This window comes from Hemiscyllium ocellatum, chromosome 44, assembly GCF_020745735.1.
Source record: "Hemiscyllium ocellatum isolate sHemOce1 chromosome 44, sHemOce1.pat.X.cur, whole genome shotgun sequence".
NCBI lineage: Eukaryota > Metazoa > Chordata > Chondrichthyes > Orectolobiformes > Hemiscylliidae > Hemiscyllium > Hemiscyllium ocellatum.
The window spans coordinates 17,897,354-17,915,240 of record NC_083444.1 but is presented as its reverse complement, the minus strand read 5'-3'; the positions used below and the strand labels follow the sequence as shown (position 1 = coordinate 17,915,240).

Below are 17,887 nucleotides of genomic sequence, written 5' to 3'. Positions count from 1 at the left end.
TGAGTTGGCTAATCAGCAACGATCATATTGAATGGGGGAGCAAACTCAAAGGACTGAAATTGCCTACTACTACTGCTATTTTCAATGGGACACCCATGAAAAAGAACAGGGCTAATGCGATAGATGTTTAATATTTGAGTACATTTAACACAAGGTTGGTGAGTTGAAATAAATGGATTCAGATAGAGAGAGAGAGAGAGAGAGCATAGCATAGCAACTTGTTGTCATGGAAACGGGCCTACTAGCAGCCCTGGCTTAAAGCCTAATGGACAAGTTTCCCTTGTGTATCTTGTTCAGATCTTCGGCCTGGACGTCATCCTGGGGACGGATGAACTTTGGCCTCTACTGCTGGCTGTGACAGTGTTCCCTGCCGTTCTGCAGGCCATGCTCCTGCCACTGTGCCCGGAGAGTCCGCGCTACCTCTACATCGTCCGCAACCAAGAGGGCAAGGCCAAAAAGTGTGAGTGATCTCTGGCCTCCCAGGAGGCCTCCTTCTGTCATAACCCCCCGCCATCGCCACACCACTCCGGTATGCGGCTTTTGTCAACCCGCGTCAGCGTGATGTGCCAACCTCTGATGGGCTTGCATGTCCAAGGCATCTCCACTGGGTGTCCATTATGACACTGTTGACTCTTAACTGCTTTCAGGGCAATTTGGGACGGGAAATAAATCCTGGGCCTACCCACACCATGTTGAATAAATAAAATAAACCCCTTCCCGGTCAATAGCTGTTTTGTGCGTGGCATAGTCACCATTGAAATAAAGGGAATGCAGCAAGATCCCACCAGCAGTGATGGTGTTTGAACGATGCTGGTTGAGGGATCAATACCAGGGCTAGGACCTGAGGGCTACTCTTTCAGGAGTGACTGTGGGAACCTAAGTCCATCTGAAATGGCATACAAGTTACCCAGTTTAACATCTCAGCAAGAGGTCAGTGCGTCCGACAGTGCAGCCCTCACTCGGTATCACTCGGGAACATGTTGGACTGAGGCCTTATGCTGAAATCTCCAGAGTGGGATTCGAACCCACTTCCCTCCGATTCAAGAACATTTGAAGTCCACTAAACATGCCCAAAAAAGAAGATGACAAAATGTTTTCCTTTCTCTTACATCTGCCCTCTCCCTTGCAGGTTTGAGGATGTTGACAGGGAGACAGGATGTTACTAAGTCACTGATGGAGATGAAGGAAGAAAAGAGGAAAATGGACATGGAGCCCAAGGTTACCATAGCTCAGCTGTTCAAGATGGCGTCGTATCGCCAACCCATCTTCATCGCAATTATTCTTCAGCTCTCCCAGCAACTGTCTGGAATCAATGCCGTAAGTGTGACTGCCCCAACTTGACAAAATTTGGCATCGACTGCTGCAAATTCCAGCCTCATAGCCCCAACTGTGTTGTATTTGGGACTTGGCTGAGCTTTGTTACCATGACAACAGTGTCGTGATCCAAGAACAGCTGAACTCCGTGTTGTGTGCAGATCGATGACCCAACACTCGGCCAATCAGGGAGTCTCGACATTGTGTCTTAATCATAGAGGGTGGGAGCTTAGGGGAGGGGGAGAGAGAGACAGAGAGAGAGAGAGAGTGAGCCTTGCAAGAGTAGGGAGCCGAGGGAGAGAGAGACTCTGATGGAGAGAGAGGAAATCTGGCAGAGAGAGAGAAGGACCGTGGAGGGAGAGAGTCTGGGGGGAAAGAGGGAATCTGGGAGAGATAGAGGGAGCATGGCAGAGAGAGAGGGAATCTGGGGGAGAGAGGGAATCTGGGGGGAGAGAGAGGGAGCCGGGAGGCAGAGAGAGGGAATCTGGGGGAGAGATAGGGAGCCTGGAAGCAGAGAGACCCTGGGCGGAGAAAAGGAATGTGTGGGAGAGAGGGAATCAGGAGGGGCAGAGAGGGAAGCTGGGGGAAGAGAAAGCCTGGGGGGGTGGGGGGGGAGAGAACCTGAGGGGAGAGAGAGGGCCTGGGGGGAGAGAGGAAGCCTGGGAGGAGAGAGAGCCTAGGGGGAGAGAGGGAGCCTGGGGAGAGAGGGAGCCTGGCAGGAGACAGAGAGCCTGGCGAGAGAGAGAGTCTGGGGGGAGAGAGGGAGCCTGGGGGGAGAGGAAGCCTGGAGGGAGAGAGAGCCTGGAGAGAGAGAGAGTCTGGGGGGAGAGACAGTCTGGGGGGAGAGGGTGAATCTTTCACAGAGAGAGGGAGCCTGACAGAGGGAATTTTTGGGAGGGAATTCTGGAGGTGGTTACAGGCATAGAGAGTGTTTTAGGGGCTGGAGGAGGTGACAGAGATAGAGAAAGTTTTAGGGGTTGGAGGAAGTTACAGAGTTAGTGGATGGTGTTGGGGCTGGAGTAGTTACAATGAAAAAGGGCGATGTGCAGGAACTGGAGGAGGTTACAGGGATAGTGGATGGTGTTGGGGCTGGAGGGGGTGACAGGGATAGTGGATGGTGTTGGGGCTGGAGGAGGTGACAGGGATAGTGGATGGTGTTGGGGCTGGAGGGGGTGACAGAGACAGTGGATGGTGTTGGGGCTGGAGGGGGTGACAGGGATAGTGGATGGTGTTGGGGCTGGAGGGGGTGACAGAGATAGTGGATGGTGTTGGGGCTGGAGGGGGTGACAGGGATAGTGGATGGTGTTGGGGCTGGAGGGGGTGACAGAGACAGTGGATGGTGTTGGGGCTGGAGGGGGTGACATGGATAGTGGATGGTGTTGGGGCTGGAGGGGGTGACAGAGACAGTGGATGGTGTTGGGGCTGGAGGAGGTGACAGAGACAGTGGATGGTGTTGGGGCTGGAGGGGGTGACGGATAGTGGATGGTGTTGGGGCTGGAGGGGGTGACGGATAGTGGATGGTGTTGGGGCTGGAGGAGGTGACAGAGACAGTGGATGGTGTTGGGGCTGGAGGGGGTGACAGGGATAGTGGATGGTGTTGGGGCTGGAGGGGGTGACAGAGACAGTGGATGGTGTTGGGGCTGGAGGGGGTGACGGATAGTGGATGGTGTTGGGGCTGGAGGAGGTGACAGGGAGAGTGGATGGTGTTGGGGCTGGAGGAGGTGACAGGGATAGTGGATGGTGTTGGGGCTGGAGGGGGTGACAGAGACAGTGGATGGTGTTGGGGCTGGAGGGGGTGACAGGGATAGTGGATGGTGTTGGGGCTGGAGGGGGTGACAGAGATAGTGGATGGTGTTGGGGCTGGAGGGGGTGACAGGGATAGTGGATGGTGTTGGGGCTGGAGGGGGTGACAGAGACAGTGGATGGTGTTGGGGCTGGAGGGGGTGACATGGATAGTGGATGGTGTTGGGGCTGGAGGGGGTGACAGAGACAGTGGATGGTGTTGGGGCTGGAGGAGGTGACAGAGACAGTGGATGGTGTTGGGGCTGGAGGGGGTGACGGATAGTGGATGGTGTTGGGGCTGGAGGGGGTGACGGATAGTGGATGGTGTTGGGGCTGGAGGAGGTGACAGAGACAGTGGATGGTGTTGGGGCTGGAGGGGGTGACAGGGATAGTGGATGGTGTTGGGGCTGGAGGGGGTGACAGAGACAGTGGATGGTGTTGGGGCTGGAGGGGGTGACGGATAGTGGATGGTGTTGGGGCTGGAGGAGGTGACAGGGAGAGTGGATGGTGTTGGGGCTGGAGGAGTTACAGTGAAAAGGGGAGCTATGCAGGAACTGGATGAGGTTCCAGAGATAGGGAGGGGTGAGGCCATGATATGATTTGAAAATATGGATGAAAATTTTCAATATTAAGCCATTGGGAGAAATGGGTCACTTTTCAGATATTGACCTCTAATCCCTGCTGCAGGGGTCAATGCTGTGGCCTGGGAAACCTCAAAATGGGTTTGGTGGGGATGCATTGGGCAAAATGCCAGCCTTCAGTGTGTCAAAGATTCACCCACCCAACTGTTGTTCCCTCACATCTCCTCAGCCTTTTAGCCAATCCCCATGCCCTCTCATACCTTCTGTGCCTACTGAGAGTACTGTGCCCACCTATGACCCTATCAAACCTCCAAGAGCACTTAGTGCCACTTCATACTGGCCAGCATTTGTTCCTGCATCGGCCCCGCACATTCATCTGCTATCCACTTTGGATGAGCCCTGTACATACAGTATACCCTGTCCACTGAGGGTCACATTAGCACTGAAAATCACACACCACGTTATTCTGATGGCTTGATGGCAGGGTACCGAGAGTGGTGAACACCACCATGTTGCATCCAGTTTAGGATTGTCATTGTTCTCAGTGAAGGTCTCACATGAGGCTCTGTTTCTCACAGATAGAAAATAAAAGCATGAACACACACTGAACCCATTTGAACTCAACAAAATTCTTTGCCTCATTTCTCAGGACAATGCCTTCACCAATCAGAATCAGCTTGGTTGAAAAGACACCTTGGCAGTCAATTGTCTGTCATCATCAACTGGTGCACTCTCCATGGTCGTGCCTCTACCAATCCGAATTGCCAACCTTCAGCACTCTTGGACAGTATGAATAATACTTTTCATCAACTTGTGCGGTTTAGCTAAGTTAGCTGGATTGTTGGTTGACAGAGCAGTATGATGCCAGTAGCACGCATTCATTTCCCATCACAGCTTTGAGGTTACCATGAAGGGCTCCCCTTCTCAACCTCTTCCCTTGCCTGAGGTCTGGTGGCCCTCAGGTTAAATCACCACCAGTTGCTCCTCTCTCTAATGACAGAGCAGCCCCTATAGTCTGTAAGACTATGACAACATAACAACGGATGGATTCTGCAATGAACTCTACATTCAAGTGAAGGCTCCATCGTGCCATTTCAGAGCCTGTAATCACAGGAGCGCTCCAAGGATAATCAGTGCCTGAGGATGCAGCACTGCTCAGTAATGGAAGCACTAAGGCTTACGTCAACAGACAGCATTAAATAGCAAACAGTGATTGTTTTTTGAAAAACACATTTTTCAAATATTCAAAGAGCAGGACTTTTAAATACGTTGACAGTTGATTTTTCTGAACAGCTCATTTTTGACTGTTCTGCTGCACTCAACAACATTTTACACACATCTGAAGAAAGTGAGGGCGGCAGATGCTGGCGATCCGAGTCGAGAGTGTGGCACTGGAAAAGCACCGCAAGTCAGGCAGCATCCGAGCAGCAGGAGAACCGACGTTTTGGACATCATACTGAATTTGTAGTAGGTGCTGGTTGTCCTGTTCAGATGCAAATTGCGCTGGTCTGAATGTGATCCGGAGTCCATGTGGGATCAGTCAGTTCTACAGGCAGGCACTGAGGAAGGAGATGTGGCTGCGGGAGCAAGTCTGCTTCAGGACGGAGCTGAAGAGCTTCAGGGCAGAGGAGAGGACTTGGGGAGTACAGTGAGAGAGGAGATCCTTGTAGAGAGAGGAGGAGAACTTCGGAAGAGGCATTTATGCCCGAGACGTCGATTCTCCTGTTCTTTGGATGCTGCTTGACCTGCTGTGCTTTTCCAGCACCACACTCTCGACCCCCAACACTTTACACGCACTCATATTTACGTTATTGATTTCAAAAGGAGCTTTACCATCTCCAATGATGCCATATCCTCATGGATGCACCACTTTCCCAAAGGCTGCTGTAATAGAACATAGAACATAGAACATAGAAGGATACAGCGCAGTACAGGCCCTTCGGCCCTCGATGTTGCGCCGACCGAATCCTACCTAACCTATACTAGCCCAATAACTTCCAAATGCCTATCCAATGCCCGCTTAAATGACCATAAAGAAGGAGAGTTCACCACTGATACGGGCAGGGCATTCCATGAACTCACAACCCGCTGTGTGAAGAATCTACCCCTAACATCTGTCCTATACCTACCACCCCTTAATTTAAAGCTATGTCCCCTAGTAACACCTGACTCCATTAGCGGTAAAAGGTTCTTAGTATCTACCCTATCTAAACCCCTAATCATCTTATACACTTCTATCAGATCTCCCCTAAACCTTCTCTTCTCCAATGAGAACAGCCCCAAGTGCCTCAGCCTTTCCTCATAAGATTTTCCTACCATTCCAGGCAACATCCTGGTAAACCTCCTCTGCACTCGTTCTAAAGCTTCCACATCCTTCCTATAGTATGGCGACCAAAACTGCACACAATACTCCAGATGAGGCCTCACCAGAGTCTTATACAACTGCAACATGACCTCAGGACTCCGGAACTCAATTCCTCTGCCAATAAAGCCCAGTACACCATATGCCTTCCTCACAGCACTATTTACCTGGGTGGCAACTTTCAGAGATCTGTGTACATAGACACCAAGATCCCTCTGCTCATCCACACTACCAAGTAGCCTACCATTAGCCCAGTAATCCATCATCTTGTTATTCCTACCAAAGTGAACGACTTCGCACTTAGCTACATTGAATTCCATTTGCCACATTTCCGCCCAGCTCTGCAACTTATCTATATCCCGCTGTAACCTACCACTTCCTTCCTCACTATCCACAACTCCACCGACTTTTGTGTCATCCGCAAACTTGCTTACCCAGCTTTCAAGTCCTTCCTCTAGATCATTTATAAAGATAACAAAAAGCAATGGTCCCAAAACAGATCCTTGTGGTACACCGCTAGTAACTGCGCTCCAAGATGAACATAATCCATCAACTACTACCCTCTGTCTCCTTCCAGCCAGCCAATTCCTAATCCAAACCTCTAATGTATCCTCAATGCCATACCTCCGAAGTTTTAGCATTAGCCTACCATGGGGAACCTTATCGAACGCCTTACTAAAATCCATATACACAACATCTACAGCTTTACCCTCATCCACCTCCTTAGTCACCTTCTCAAAGAACTCAATAAGGTTTGTGAGGCACGACCTGCCCTTCACAAAACCATGCTGGCTATCCCTGATCACGTTATTCCTACCCAGATGTTCATAAATCTTATCCCTTACCATTCTCTCTAAGACTTTGCCCACCACTGAAGTCAGACTCACTGGCCTATAGTTACTAGGGCTATCCCTACTCCCTTTCTTGAACAATGGGACCACATTCGCTATCCTCCAGTCCTCTGGTACTATTCCTGTTGACAACGACGACATAAAAATCCAGGCCAATGGCTCTGCTATCTCCTCCCTAGCTTCCCATAGGATCCTGGGGTAAATGCCATCAGGCCCAGGAGACTTATCTATATTCATCCCTTCCAATATTCCCAAAACCTCTTCCCTGCATATTTCCAGGGCATCCATTCTAATTATTTGTGATTCCATATTCACATCAGCAACAGTGTCCTGTTCCTGAGTGAATACTGATGAAAAGTACTGATTTAATGTCTCTCCAATCTCCTCTGCCTCCACATACAACTTCCCACTACTATCCTTGACTGGACCGATACCTACCCTAGTCATCCTTTTATTCTTGACATACCTATAGAAAGCCTTTGGGTTTTCCCTAATCCTACCAGCTAAAGACTTTTCATGTCCCCTTCTCGCTTCTCTTAGCTCCCTCTTTAGCTCCTTCCTGGCTACCTTATAACTCTCAATCGCCCCTACTGAACCTTCACGCCTCATCTTTACATATGCCGCCTTCTTCCCTTTCACAAGGGACTCCAATTCCTTACTAAACCACGGCTGCCTCACAAGGCCCTTTACACCATGCCTGACTGGTACATACCTATCGAGGACACGCAGTAGCTGCTCCTTGAACACTCCCCACATCTCATTAGTGTTCTTCTCTTGAAGCCTGTTTTTCCAATCCACACATCCTAAGTCATGTTTTAATCCTGCACCGACCAGGACGAATCCGTGCACTTCATGCTTGGGATCCTCAGATCGACAGAATCGGATGGGAGTAGAAACAACGGCGGATTTATTTGGGAAGTTGAATGCAAGGAACATGGATGCATGATGCATGACCCTCCCCTCCCTCAACCCCATGAGAAAACTAAATCCCACGTTTGTGGGAGGCTAGGCTTCTGGATTTCAGCTTCCTGCCATTGGGAAAACCCAGGGCAAACATTCTCCAAAGGAATACGTGTTAAGCGAGTGGGTGAAAAGTTGGGAATGTGTGAGGGTGACCACTTAGTTGGGCAGAGTTGAAAAGCAGCACCAGCTTTGGATGGGAAGAGGCTGAGAAATACTGGGTGTCCTTGGATATTTATCACAAAAAGTTAACATGAAGATACAGTGAATAGCTTGGAGATCAAACGGCCTCTACTGCAAGGACAATAAAGATTGCAAACTATAACTGTACTGAGCATTGGTGAGATCACACCTGAAGTAGTGTGTACAGTTTTGCTGTCTTTACCTGAGGAGGAACAGAGTCCGGCACTGGAGAAATACAGCAGGTCAGGCAGAATCCGAGAAGCAGGAAAATCGACGTTTTGGGCACAAGCCCTTCATCAGGATGAAACGTGGATTCTCCTGCCCCTCGGATGCTGCCGGACCTACTGTGCTTTTCCAGCGCTACGCTCTCGACTGGTCGCCAGCATCTGCAGTCCTCACTTTCTCCTGAGAAGCAATACACTTGCATTGGACGCAGTTCAGAGAAGATGCTTTCAACCGAAACCTCGGGTGTGGGGGTGTATGTTATGAGGAAAGTTTGAGCAGGTTGGAGTTTGGAAGAAAAAGGCAGTACAAGAACATAAGGACGAGGGGCAGGTGCAGACCATTCAGCCCCTCAAGGCTGCTTTGCCACTTCATACAATCATGGCTGATCCCATCTCAACCTCAACTCCACTTTCCTGCCCATTCCCTGTATCCCTTGATCCCAACACTGACTCAATGTCCCAGCATCCGCCACACCGATTCCACAGATTCACAACTCTCTGAAAGAAGCAATTCCTCCTCATTTCCTTATCCTGTTCCAAATTGCCCCACAAGAGGAAATCTCCTCTCTCCATCTCCTTTCTCAATCCCCTTCAGCATCTCATTTCCCTCAATTACGCCCACTCGCATTATTCTGAACTCCTGAGAGGATAGGCCTAAACTGCTCAATGTCTCTTCACAGGACAACTCCCTCGCCTCTGGAAGCAATCTAGTGAACCTCCTCTGCACTGTCTCTAATGCAACTACACTCCTCTTCAGCTCAGACATCAAAACTGGGCACCATTCTCCAGAGGCTGTCCCATTAATGCCTAGTGCAGTGGCAGCAACTCCTCCCTACTTTTATACTCTATTCCTTGAGCAATAAGTGACAGGGTATGAGTAGCGAGATTATTGAGGGGATGCACGGGCTGGATACTGAGAGGATCTTGCTTCTCCTGGGCAAATTCTTTTTATTATTCATTCACAAGACGTGGGTGACATTGCCTTTATTGCCTGTCCCTAGTTGCCCCTTGATTTGGTGGCAGTGAGCTGCTTTCTTGAACTGCTGCATGGGTTGATCTCCAGTGTGCCATGAGTTGTTCCTCAATGTGCCATGGGTTGATCCCCAATGTGCCATGGGTTGTTCCAATGTGCCATGGGTTGATCCTCAATGTGCCATGGGTTGATCCTCAATGTGCCATGGGTTGTTCCCCAATGTGCCATGGGTTGATCCTCAATGTGCCATGTGTTGATCCTCAATGTGCCATGTGTTGATCCTCAATGTGCCATGGGTTGTTCCCCAATGTGCCATGGGTTGATCCCCAATGTGCCATGGGTTGATCCCCAATGTGCCAAGTGTTGTTCCTCAATGTGCCATGTGTTGTTCCTCAATGTGCCATGTGTTGTTCCTCAATGTGCCATGGGTTGATCCACAATGTGCCATGGGTTGTTCCTCAATGTGCCAAGTGTTGTTCCCCAATGTGCCATGGGTTGTTCCTCAATGTGCCAAGTGTTGTTCCCCAATGTGCCATGTGTTGTTCCTCAATGTGCCATGTGTTGTTCCTCAATGTGCCATGGGTTGTTCCCCAATGTGCCAAGTGTTGTTCCCCAATGTGCCATGTGTTGTTCCTCAATGTGCCATGTGTTGTTCCCCAATGTGCCATGGGTTGTTCCCCAATGTGCCATGTGTTGTTCCTCAATGTGCCATGTGTTGTTCCTCAATGTGCCATGTGTTGTTCCTCAATGTGCCATGTGTTGATCCCCAATGTGCCAAGTGTTGATCCCCAATGTGCCATGGATTGTTGAAAAATAATGTAGGCTGAAGGTGAAGATAAATGCTGTCTGTCAGAGGGTCATTGGCAACAGTCTTCCCCAGTGAAGCTGGGTCATCAAGGCTGAGAGAGACCGATCTCTGATTGACAAGTAAGTCAAAGAGTATTTGGTGGATTCAAGGCCAAATCGGGTCAACCATTGAAGGGCTGAATGGCTTTTTCCTGCTTCTCTTGCTGATCATCTTGCGTTCTTTGAATCACCAAATGATTTTGATCAAATGGTTAATGCCTCTCTTTTTCACCTCTCTCTTTCTCCCACAAGGTTTTTTATTACTCGACCAGCATCTTCACTGGTATGGGCATCCAGCAGCCGGTCTACATCACCATTGGTGTTGGGATTATCAACACTGCTTTCACGGTGGTCTCTGTGAGTATACGAGGTGCTACTGATTCCGTGGAGAACACCCCCTAGTGGCCAACATCAGCCCTGAACTGGGACTTTCTGAAATGCCATTCCATTTAATCCTGGGACCTGGTGGGGGGTGGGGGTAAGAGGGAGCAGAGGGCTGCCTTCCTGCCGAGACTGGCCTTCCTGTGCCCCTCTCGGCACAAACCCAAAGGGTTTTCACTGACGCAGCGCTTTCTGCCTCAGGGTGGGAAGGTAGTGGTCACTGCAGCTCATCGTACCCAGCAAAGTCACACAAACTACAATGCGTTAATGACCTCCTGAATTTACAACAGTTAGGTGATAACTATTGCCCAGGACTTGAGATAATGAACCATAGAATCCCTACAGTGCAGGGAGAGGCCATTCGGCCCATCAGGTCTGCACCAATCATCTGAAGAGCATCCCACCCAATCCCAGCCCCAGCCCCAGCCCCAGCCCCAGCCCCTCACTCTTGCCACGTAACCTTGCACTTACCACAGCTAAACCACCGAACCTGCACATCCCCTGGACAGGATGACCAATCCACCTAACCTGCACATCCCCTGGACAGGATGACCAACCCACCGAACCTGCACATCCCCTGGACAGCATGACCAACCCACCGAACCTGCACATCCCCTGGACAGCATGACCAACCCACCGAACCTGTACATCCCCTGGACAGCATGACCAATCCACTGAACCTGAACCTCCCCTGGACAGGATGACCAATCCACCTAACCCGCACGTCTCTCGATAATCCACCTAACCTGATGATTCCTGGAAAACATGACCAATCCACCTCACCTGCACATCTTTGCGCTGTGGGAAGAAACCAGAGTCCCCTGACAGAATGTGCAAACTCCACACAGACAGTCACCCGAGACTGGAATCAAACCCGGGTCCCAGGCGCTGTGAGGCAGTGGTGCTAACCACTGATCCACCGTGCCTCCCTGCTGGGCAGGGGGTGTATTAGATCGGGGATGATTTGGGGAGAGGTTTATTTTCAGTTTTAAAGAGTAGAGATAGATTTACCAAAAGTGTAGAGTGTGCTTCACTCTGTACCTATCGCCCTGCTGTGAACATTGTACTACACAGTGATCCTGGGACTGAGGGAGGGAACATTAGTTTGGGTTCCTGCTCTGGACTATGGTTCCTCTGCTCCCACCCTCAGTGCAGTGACCTGTTCTCTGGTTAAAGTTTGGAAAGCTTCCAGGATTTGAACTGAAGCTGTCTCCCTGTTTTTCCTGCTGGGTAGTTATTCCTGGTGGAGAGGATGGGACGTCGGACACTCCACCTGCTGGGATTGGCTGGAATGAGCGGTTGTGCATTCACCATGACCATTTCCTTGGCATTGCTGGTGAGTAACTGTCCGTTCACCATCTGGCAGTTTGTACGGGTAGTTCTGGGATAATGGCGCCTTCCGGCTGCGTGATTTGGCTATCCCGTCGCTGAAGAATTACGGAACGGTGTTCCGAAGAGCGTTCAGCTCCATTGGCAAGACCGCATTTCCGGAAGGGATCGGTTTGTGCGCTTCATTCTGTGCATGCGCTGATGTGCGCGCGTGAACGCAAGCTGCTGGCAGATCTACTTCCTGCGGGAGGTACTGTACAGAGAGCAGCTTTCCTGCATTTCTTTTAAAATGTACTGTGTTAAATATACTTGGGCTTCTTTAATAAATAGGCATTGGACAGTTGGGTGGTTTATGAGCGACCGTGAGTAATATTTTCTGCTGGTCTGCCCCAACCCCCTTCTCCAATCGGCCCAGTTATTTCTATTTAGCGATTTTCTACGAAGCGAGATTTCAGTGGAACGCAGCTACAGCAGTATCGGAGAACCATCTGCTGCTGCTCAGTGTTAATTCCTTTACTTATCAGCTCCCAGCATGGGAGGGGGGCCATTCAGCCCACAATGCCTCTTCTTCCCCTCACTCTCTCAATTACTCTCCATTTCTCCTGCTTCCCTACAATAACCCGCCAAAACATTTCTTCTGCACGAACCTATCTGTTCCCCCTTTGGGAACACTTTGAGAAGTCCACCCTCTAGTGCTCCTCATCCCAGCCTCTACCGCTGCTGCAGGTTCTCTTTTCAGACACATCTGTGAGTGGATTCCCTTGGATCTGTTGGACATTCACTCTCTCCCACCAATGTTTAGCATTCTCACTCTCTTCTATCCTTCTCTCTTGCTCTCTCTCTCTTTCTGTCTCCCTTGTGTTTGACCTTCTTTCTCTCTTTCCCCTATGTTTGAGCTTTACTCCCTTTCACTGTTTGACCTTCTCCCTCTGTCTCCATGTGTTTGACCATCTCTCTCTGTCTCTGTGCCCCCGTGTTTGACTCTCTCTCTGTATCCCTGTGTTTGACCTTCTCTCTCTGTCTCCCTGTGTTTGACTCTCTATATCTCTCTGTCTCTTTCTCTCTCTCTCTCTCTGTTTCCCTGTGTTTGACCATCTCTGTTTCCCTGTGTTTGACACTCTCTGTCTCTGCCTCCCTGTGTTTGACCCTCTCTCCCTGTCTCCCTGTGTTTGACCTTCTTTCTGTCTCTGTCTCTATCTCCCTGTGTTTAACCCTCTCTCCGTCTCCCAGTGTTTGATCCTCTCTGTCTCTGTCTCTGTCTCCCTGTGTTTGGCTCTCTCTCTCTCTAATTCCCTGTGTTTGACCTTCTCTCTGTCTCTGTCTCTGTCGCCCTGTGTTTAACCCTCTCTCTCTGTCTTCCTGTGTTTGACCCTCTCTCTCTCTGACTCCCTGTGTTTCACCTTCTCTCTCTGTCTCCCTGTGTTTGACCATCTCTATCTCCCTGTGTTTGTCCCTCTCTCTCTATCTCCCTGTGTTTCACCTTCTCGTCTCTGTCTCCCTGTATTTGACCCTCTCTCCCTCTATCTCCCAGTGTTTGAACTCTTTCCCTGTCTCCTTGTGTTTGAGTCTTTCTGTCTCTGCCTCCCTGTGTTTGACCCTCTCTCTCTCTCTGTCTCCCTGTGTTTGACACTCTCTCTCTGTCTCCCCGTGTTTGGATCTCTCTCTCTCTAATTCCCTGTGTTTGACCTTCTCTCTGTCTCTGTCTCTGTCTCCCAGTGTTTGACCCTCTCGTCTCTGTCTCCCCGTGTTTGACCCTCTCTCTCTGTCTCAGTCTCCCTGTGTTTGACCCTCTCGTCTCTATCTCCCTGTGTTTGGCTCTCTCTGTCTCTCCCAGTGTTTGACCCTCTCGTCTCTGCCTCCCTGAGTTTGACACTCTCTCTCCGTCTCCCCGTGTTTGACCCTCTCTGTCTCTGTCTCTGTCTCCCTGTGTTTGACCTTCTCTCTGTCTTTGTCTCCCTGTGTTTGGCTCTCTCTCTCTCTCTCTCTCTCTCTCTGACTCCCTGTGTTTCACCTTCTCTCTCTCTCTCTCTATCTCCCTGTGTTTGTCCCTCTCTCTCTATCTCCCTGTGTTTCACCTTCTCGTCTCTGTCTCCCTGTATTTGACCCTCTCTCTCTCTATCTCCCAGTGTTTGAACTCTTTCCCTGTCTCCTTGTGTTTGACCCTCTCTCTCTGTCTTCCCGTGTTTGACCCTCTCATCTCTGCCTCCCTGTGTTTGACCCTCTCTCTCTGTCTCCCAGTGTTTGACCCTCTCGTCTCTGCCTCCCTGAGTTTGGCTCTCTCTGTCTCTTTCTGTGTTTGACCCTCTCGTCTCTATCTCCCTGTGTTTGACCCTCTCGTCTCTGCCTCCCTGTGTTTGACCCTCTCTCTCTCTCGCTCTCTCTCTCTCTCTCTCTCTGTTTTCCTGTGTTTGACCCTCTCTCTCTCTCCATCTCCCAGTGTTTGAACTCTCTACATGTCTCCCTGTGTTTGACCCTCTCTGTCTCTGTCTCTCTATGTTTGACTCTCTCTCTCTCTCTCTCTCTCCTGTCTCCCTGTGTTTGACTCTCTCTCTCTCTCTCCCTCTGTCTCCCTGTGTTTGACCCTCTATCTCTCTATCTCCCTGTGTTTGACCCTCTCTCTCTCTCTGTCTCCCTGTGTTTGACTCTCTCTCTCTCTGTCTCCCTCTGTCTGACACCCTCTCTCTCTCTCTGACACTCTCTCTCTCTCTCTCTCCCTGTCTCCCTGTGTTTGACCCACTCTCTCTCTCTTTCTCTCTGTCTCTGTGTGCTTGACCCTCTCTCTCTGTCTCTGTCTCCCTGTGTTTGACCCTCTCTCTCTCTATCTCCCAGTGTTTGAACTCTTTCCCTGTCTCCTTGTGTTTGACCCTCTCTCTCTCTCTGTCTCCCTGTGTTTGACTCTCTCTCTCTCTGTCTCCCTCTGTCTGACACTCTCTCTCTCTCTCTGACACTCTCTCTCTCTCTCTCTCTCCATGTCTCCCTGTGTTTGACCCTCACTCTCTGTGTCCCTGCGTATGAGCTATCTCTTTCGGTCTCCCTGTGTTTGACCCACTCTCTCTCTCTTTCTCTCTGTCTCTGTGTGCTTGACCCTCTCTCTCTGTCTCTGTCTCCCTGTGTTTGACCCTCTCTCTCTCTATCTCCCAGTGTTTGAACTCTTTCCCTGTCTCCTTGTGTTTGACCCTCTCTCTCTCTCTGTCTCCCTGTGTTTGACTCTCTCTCTCTCTGTCTCCCTCTGTCTGACACTCTCTCTCTCTCTCTGACACTCTCTCTCTCTCTCTCTCTCCATGTCTCCCTGTGTTTGACCCTCACTCTCTGTGTCCCTGCGTATGAGCTATCTCTTTCGGTCTCCCTGTGTTTGACCCACTCTCTCTCTCTTTCTCTCTGTCTCTGTGTGCTTGACCCTCTCTCTCTGTCTCAGTCTCCCTGTGTTTGACCCTCTCGTCTCTATCTCCCTGTGTTTGGCTCTCTCTGTCTCTCCCTGTGTTTGACCCTCTCTCTCTGTCTCCCCGTGTTTGACCCTCTCTCTCTGTCTCAGTCTCCCTGTGTTTGACCCTCTCGTCTCTATCTCCCTGTGTTTGGCTCTCTCTGTCTCTCCCTGTGTTTGGCTCTCTCTGTCTCTCCCTGTGTTTGACCCTCTCGTCTCTGCCTCCCTGAGTTTGACCCTCTCTGTCTCTGTCTCTGTCTCTGTCTCCCTGTGTTTAACCCTCTCTCTCTAATTCCCTGTGTTTGACCTTCTCTCTGTCTCTGTCTCTGTCTCTCTGTGTTTAATCCTCTCTCTCTGTCTCCCTGTGTTTGACCTTCTCTCTCTCTCTGACTCCCTGTGTTTGGCTCTCTCTCTCTCTGACTCCCTGTATTTCACCTTCTCTCTCTCTCTGTCTCCCTGTGTTTGACCTTCTCTATCTCCCTGTGTTTGTCTCTCTCTCTCTCTATCTCCCTGTGTTTGTCTCTCTCTCTCTCTATCTCCCTGTGTTTCACCTTCTCGTCTCTGTCTCCCTGTATTTGACCCTCTCTCTCTCTATCTCCCAGTGTTTGAACTCTTTCCCTGTCTCCCTGTGTTTGGCTCTCTCTCTCTGTCTCCCCGTGTTTGGCTCTCTCTCTCTCTAATTCCCTGTGTTTGACCTTCTCTCTGTCTCTGTCTCTGTCACCCTGTGTTTAACCCTCTCTCTCTGTCTTCCTGTGTTTGACCCTCTCTCTCTGTCTCCCTGTGTTTGACCATCTCTATCTCCCTGTGTTTGTCCCTCTCTCTCTATCTCCCTGTGTTTCACCTTCTCGTCTCTGTCTCCCTGTATTTGACCCTCTCTCTCTCTATCTCCCAGTGTTTGAACTCTTTCCCTGTCTCCTTGTGTTTGAGTCTTTCTGTCTCTGTCTCCCTGTGTTTGACCCTCTCTCTCTCTGTCTCCCTGTGTTTGACCCTCTCTCTCTGTCTCCCTGTGTTTGACCCTCTCTCTCTGTCTCCCCGTGTTTGACCCTCTCTCTCTGTCTCTGTCTCCCTGTATTTGACCCTCTCTCTGCCTCCCTGTGTTTGACTCTGTCTCCCTGTGTTTGACCCTCTCGTCTCTATCTCCCTGTGTTTGGCTCTCTCTGTCTCTCCCTGTGTTTGACCCTCTCGTCTCTGCCTCCCTGAGTTTGACTCTCTCTCTCCGTCTCCCCGTGTTTGACCCTCTCTGTCTCTGTCTCTGTCTCCCTGTGTTTAACCCTCTCTCTCTAATTCCCTGTGTTTGACCTTCTCTCTGTCTCTGTCTCTGTCTCTCTGTGTTTAACCCTCTCTCTCTGTCTCCCTGTGTTTGACCTTCTCTCTCTCTCTGACTCCCTGTGTTTGGCTCTCTCTCTCTCTCTCTGATTCCCTGTATTTCACCTTCTCTCTCTCTCTGTCTCCCTGTGTTTGACCTTCTCTATCTCCCTGTGTTTGTCTCTCTCTCTCTCTATCTCCCTGTGTTTCACCTTCTCGTCTCTGTCTCCCTGTATTTAACACTCTCTCTCTCTCTATCTCCCAGTGTTTGAACTCTTTCCCTGTCTCCTTGTGTTTGACCCTCTCTCTGTCTCCCCGTGTTTGACCCTCTCGTCTCTGTCTCCCCGTGTTTGACCCTCTCGTCTCTGCCTCCCTGTGTTTGACCTCCTCTCTCTGTCTCCCTGTATTTGACCCTCTCTCTCTCTGTCTCCCAGTGTTTGACCCTCTCTCTCTGTCTCCCAGTGTTTGACCCTCTCGTCTCTGTCTCCCCGTGTTTGACCCTCTCTCTCTGTCTCAGTCTCCCTGTGTTTGACCCTCTTGTCTCTATCTCCCTGTGTTTGGCTCTCTCTGTCTCTCCCTGTGTTTGACCCTCTCGTCTCTGCCTCCCTGAGTTTGACACTCTCTCTCCGTCTCCCCGTGTTTGACCCTCTCTGTTTCTGTCTCTGTCTCCCTGTGTTTGACCCTCTCTCTGTCTCTGTCTCCCTGTATTTGACCCTCTCTCCCTCTATCTCCCAGTGTTTGAACTCTTTCCCTGTCTCCTTGTGTTTGACCCTCTCTCTCTGTCTCCCCGTGTTTGACCCTCTCATCTCTGCCTCCCTGTGTTCGACCCTCTCTCTCTGTCTCCCAGTGTTTGACCCTCTCGTCTCTGCCTCCCTGAGTTTGGCTCTCTCTGTCTCTTTCTGTGTTTGACCCTCTCGTCTCTATCTCTCTGTGTTTGACCCTCTCGTCTCTGCCTCCCTATGTTTGACCTTCTCTCTCTGCCTCCCTGTGTTTGACCCTCTCTCTCTCTCGCTCTCTCTCTCTCTCTCTCTCTCTCTCTGTTTTCCTGTGTTTGACCCTCTCTCTCTCTCCATCTCCCAGTGTTTGAACTCTCTCCATGTCTCCCTGTGTTTGACCCTCTCTGTCTCTGTCTCTCTATGTTTGACTCTCCCTCTCTCTCCTGTCTCCCTGTGTTTGACTCTCTCTCTCTCTCCCTCTGTCTCCCTGTGTTTGACCCTCTCTCTCTCTCCCTCTGTCTCCCTGTGTTTGACCCTCTATCTCTCTGTCTCCCTGTGTTTGACTCTCTCTCTCTCTGTCTCCCTCTGTCTGACACTCTCTCTCTCCCTGTCTCCCTGTGTTTGACCCTCACTCTCTGTCTCCCTGCATATGAGCTATC

General features: G+C 50.4%; 1 protein-coding gene across 1 annotated transcript in view; it reads left to right on the top strand.

Annotated features, from left to right (window-relative positions):
* The window catches only part of LOC132835334 (solute carrier family 2, facilitated glucose transporter member 4-like), a 67,931-nt gene that overhangs the window by 44,048 nt on the left and 5,996 nt on the right, over positions 1–17,887 (top strand). Inside the window, exons 6-9 of the mRNA XM_060854777.1 lie at positions 298–460; positions 1,130–1,317; positions 10,329–10,433; positions 11,692–11,793. Of these exons, the coding sequence (XP_060710760.1) occupies positions 298–460; positions 1,130–1,317; positions 10,329–10,433; positions 11,692–11,793 (558 nt within the window). The remainder of the gene's footprint in view (positions 1–297; positions 461–1,129; positions 1,318–10,328; positions 10,434–11,691; positions 11,794–17,887) is intronic.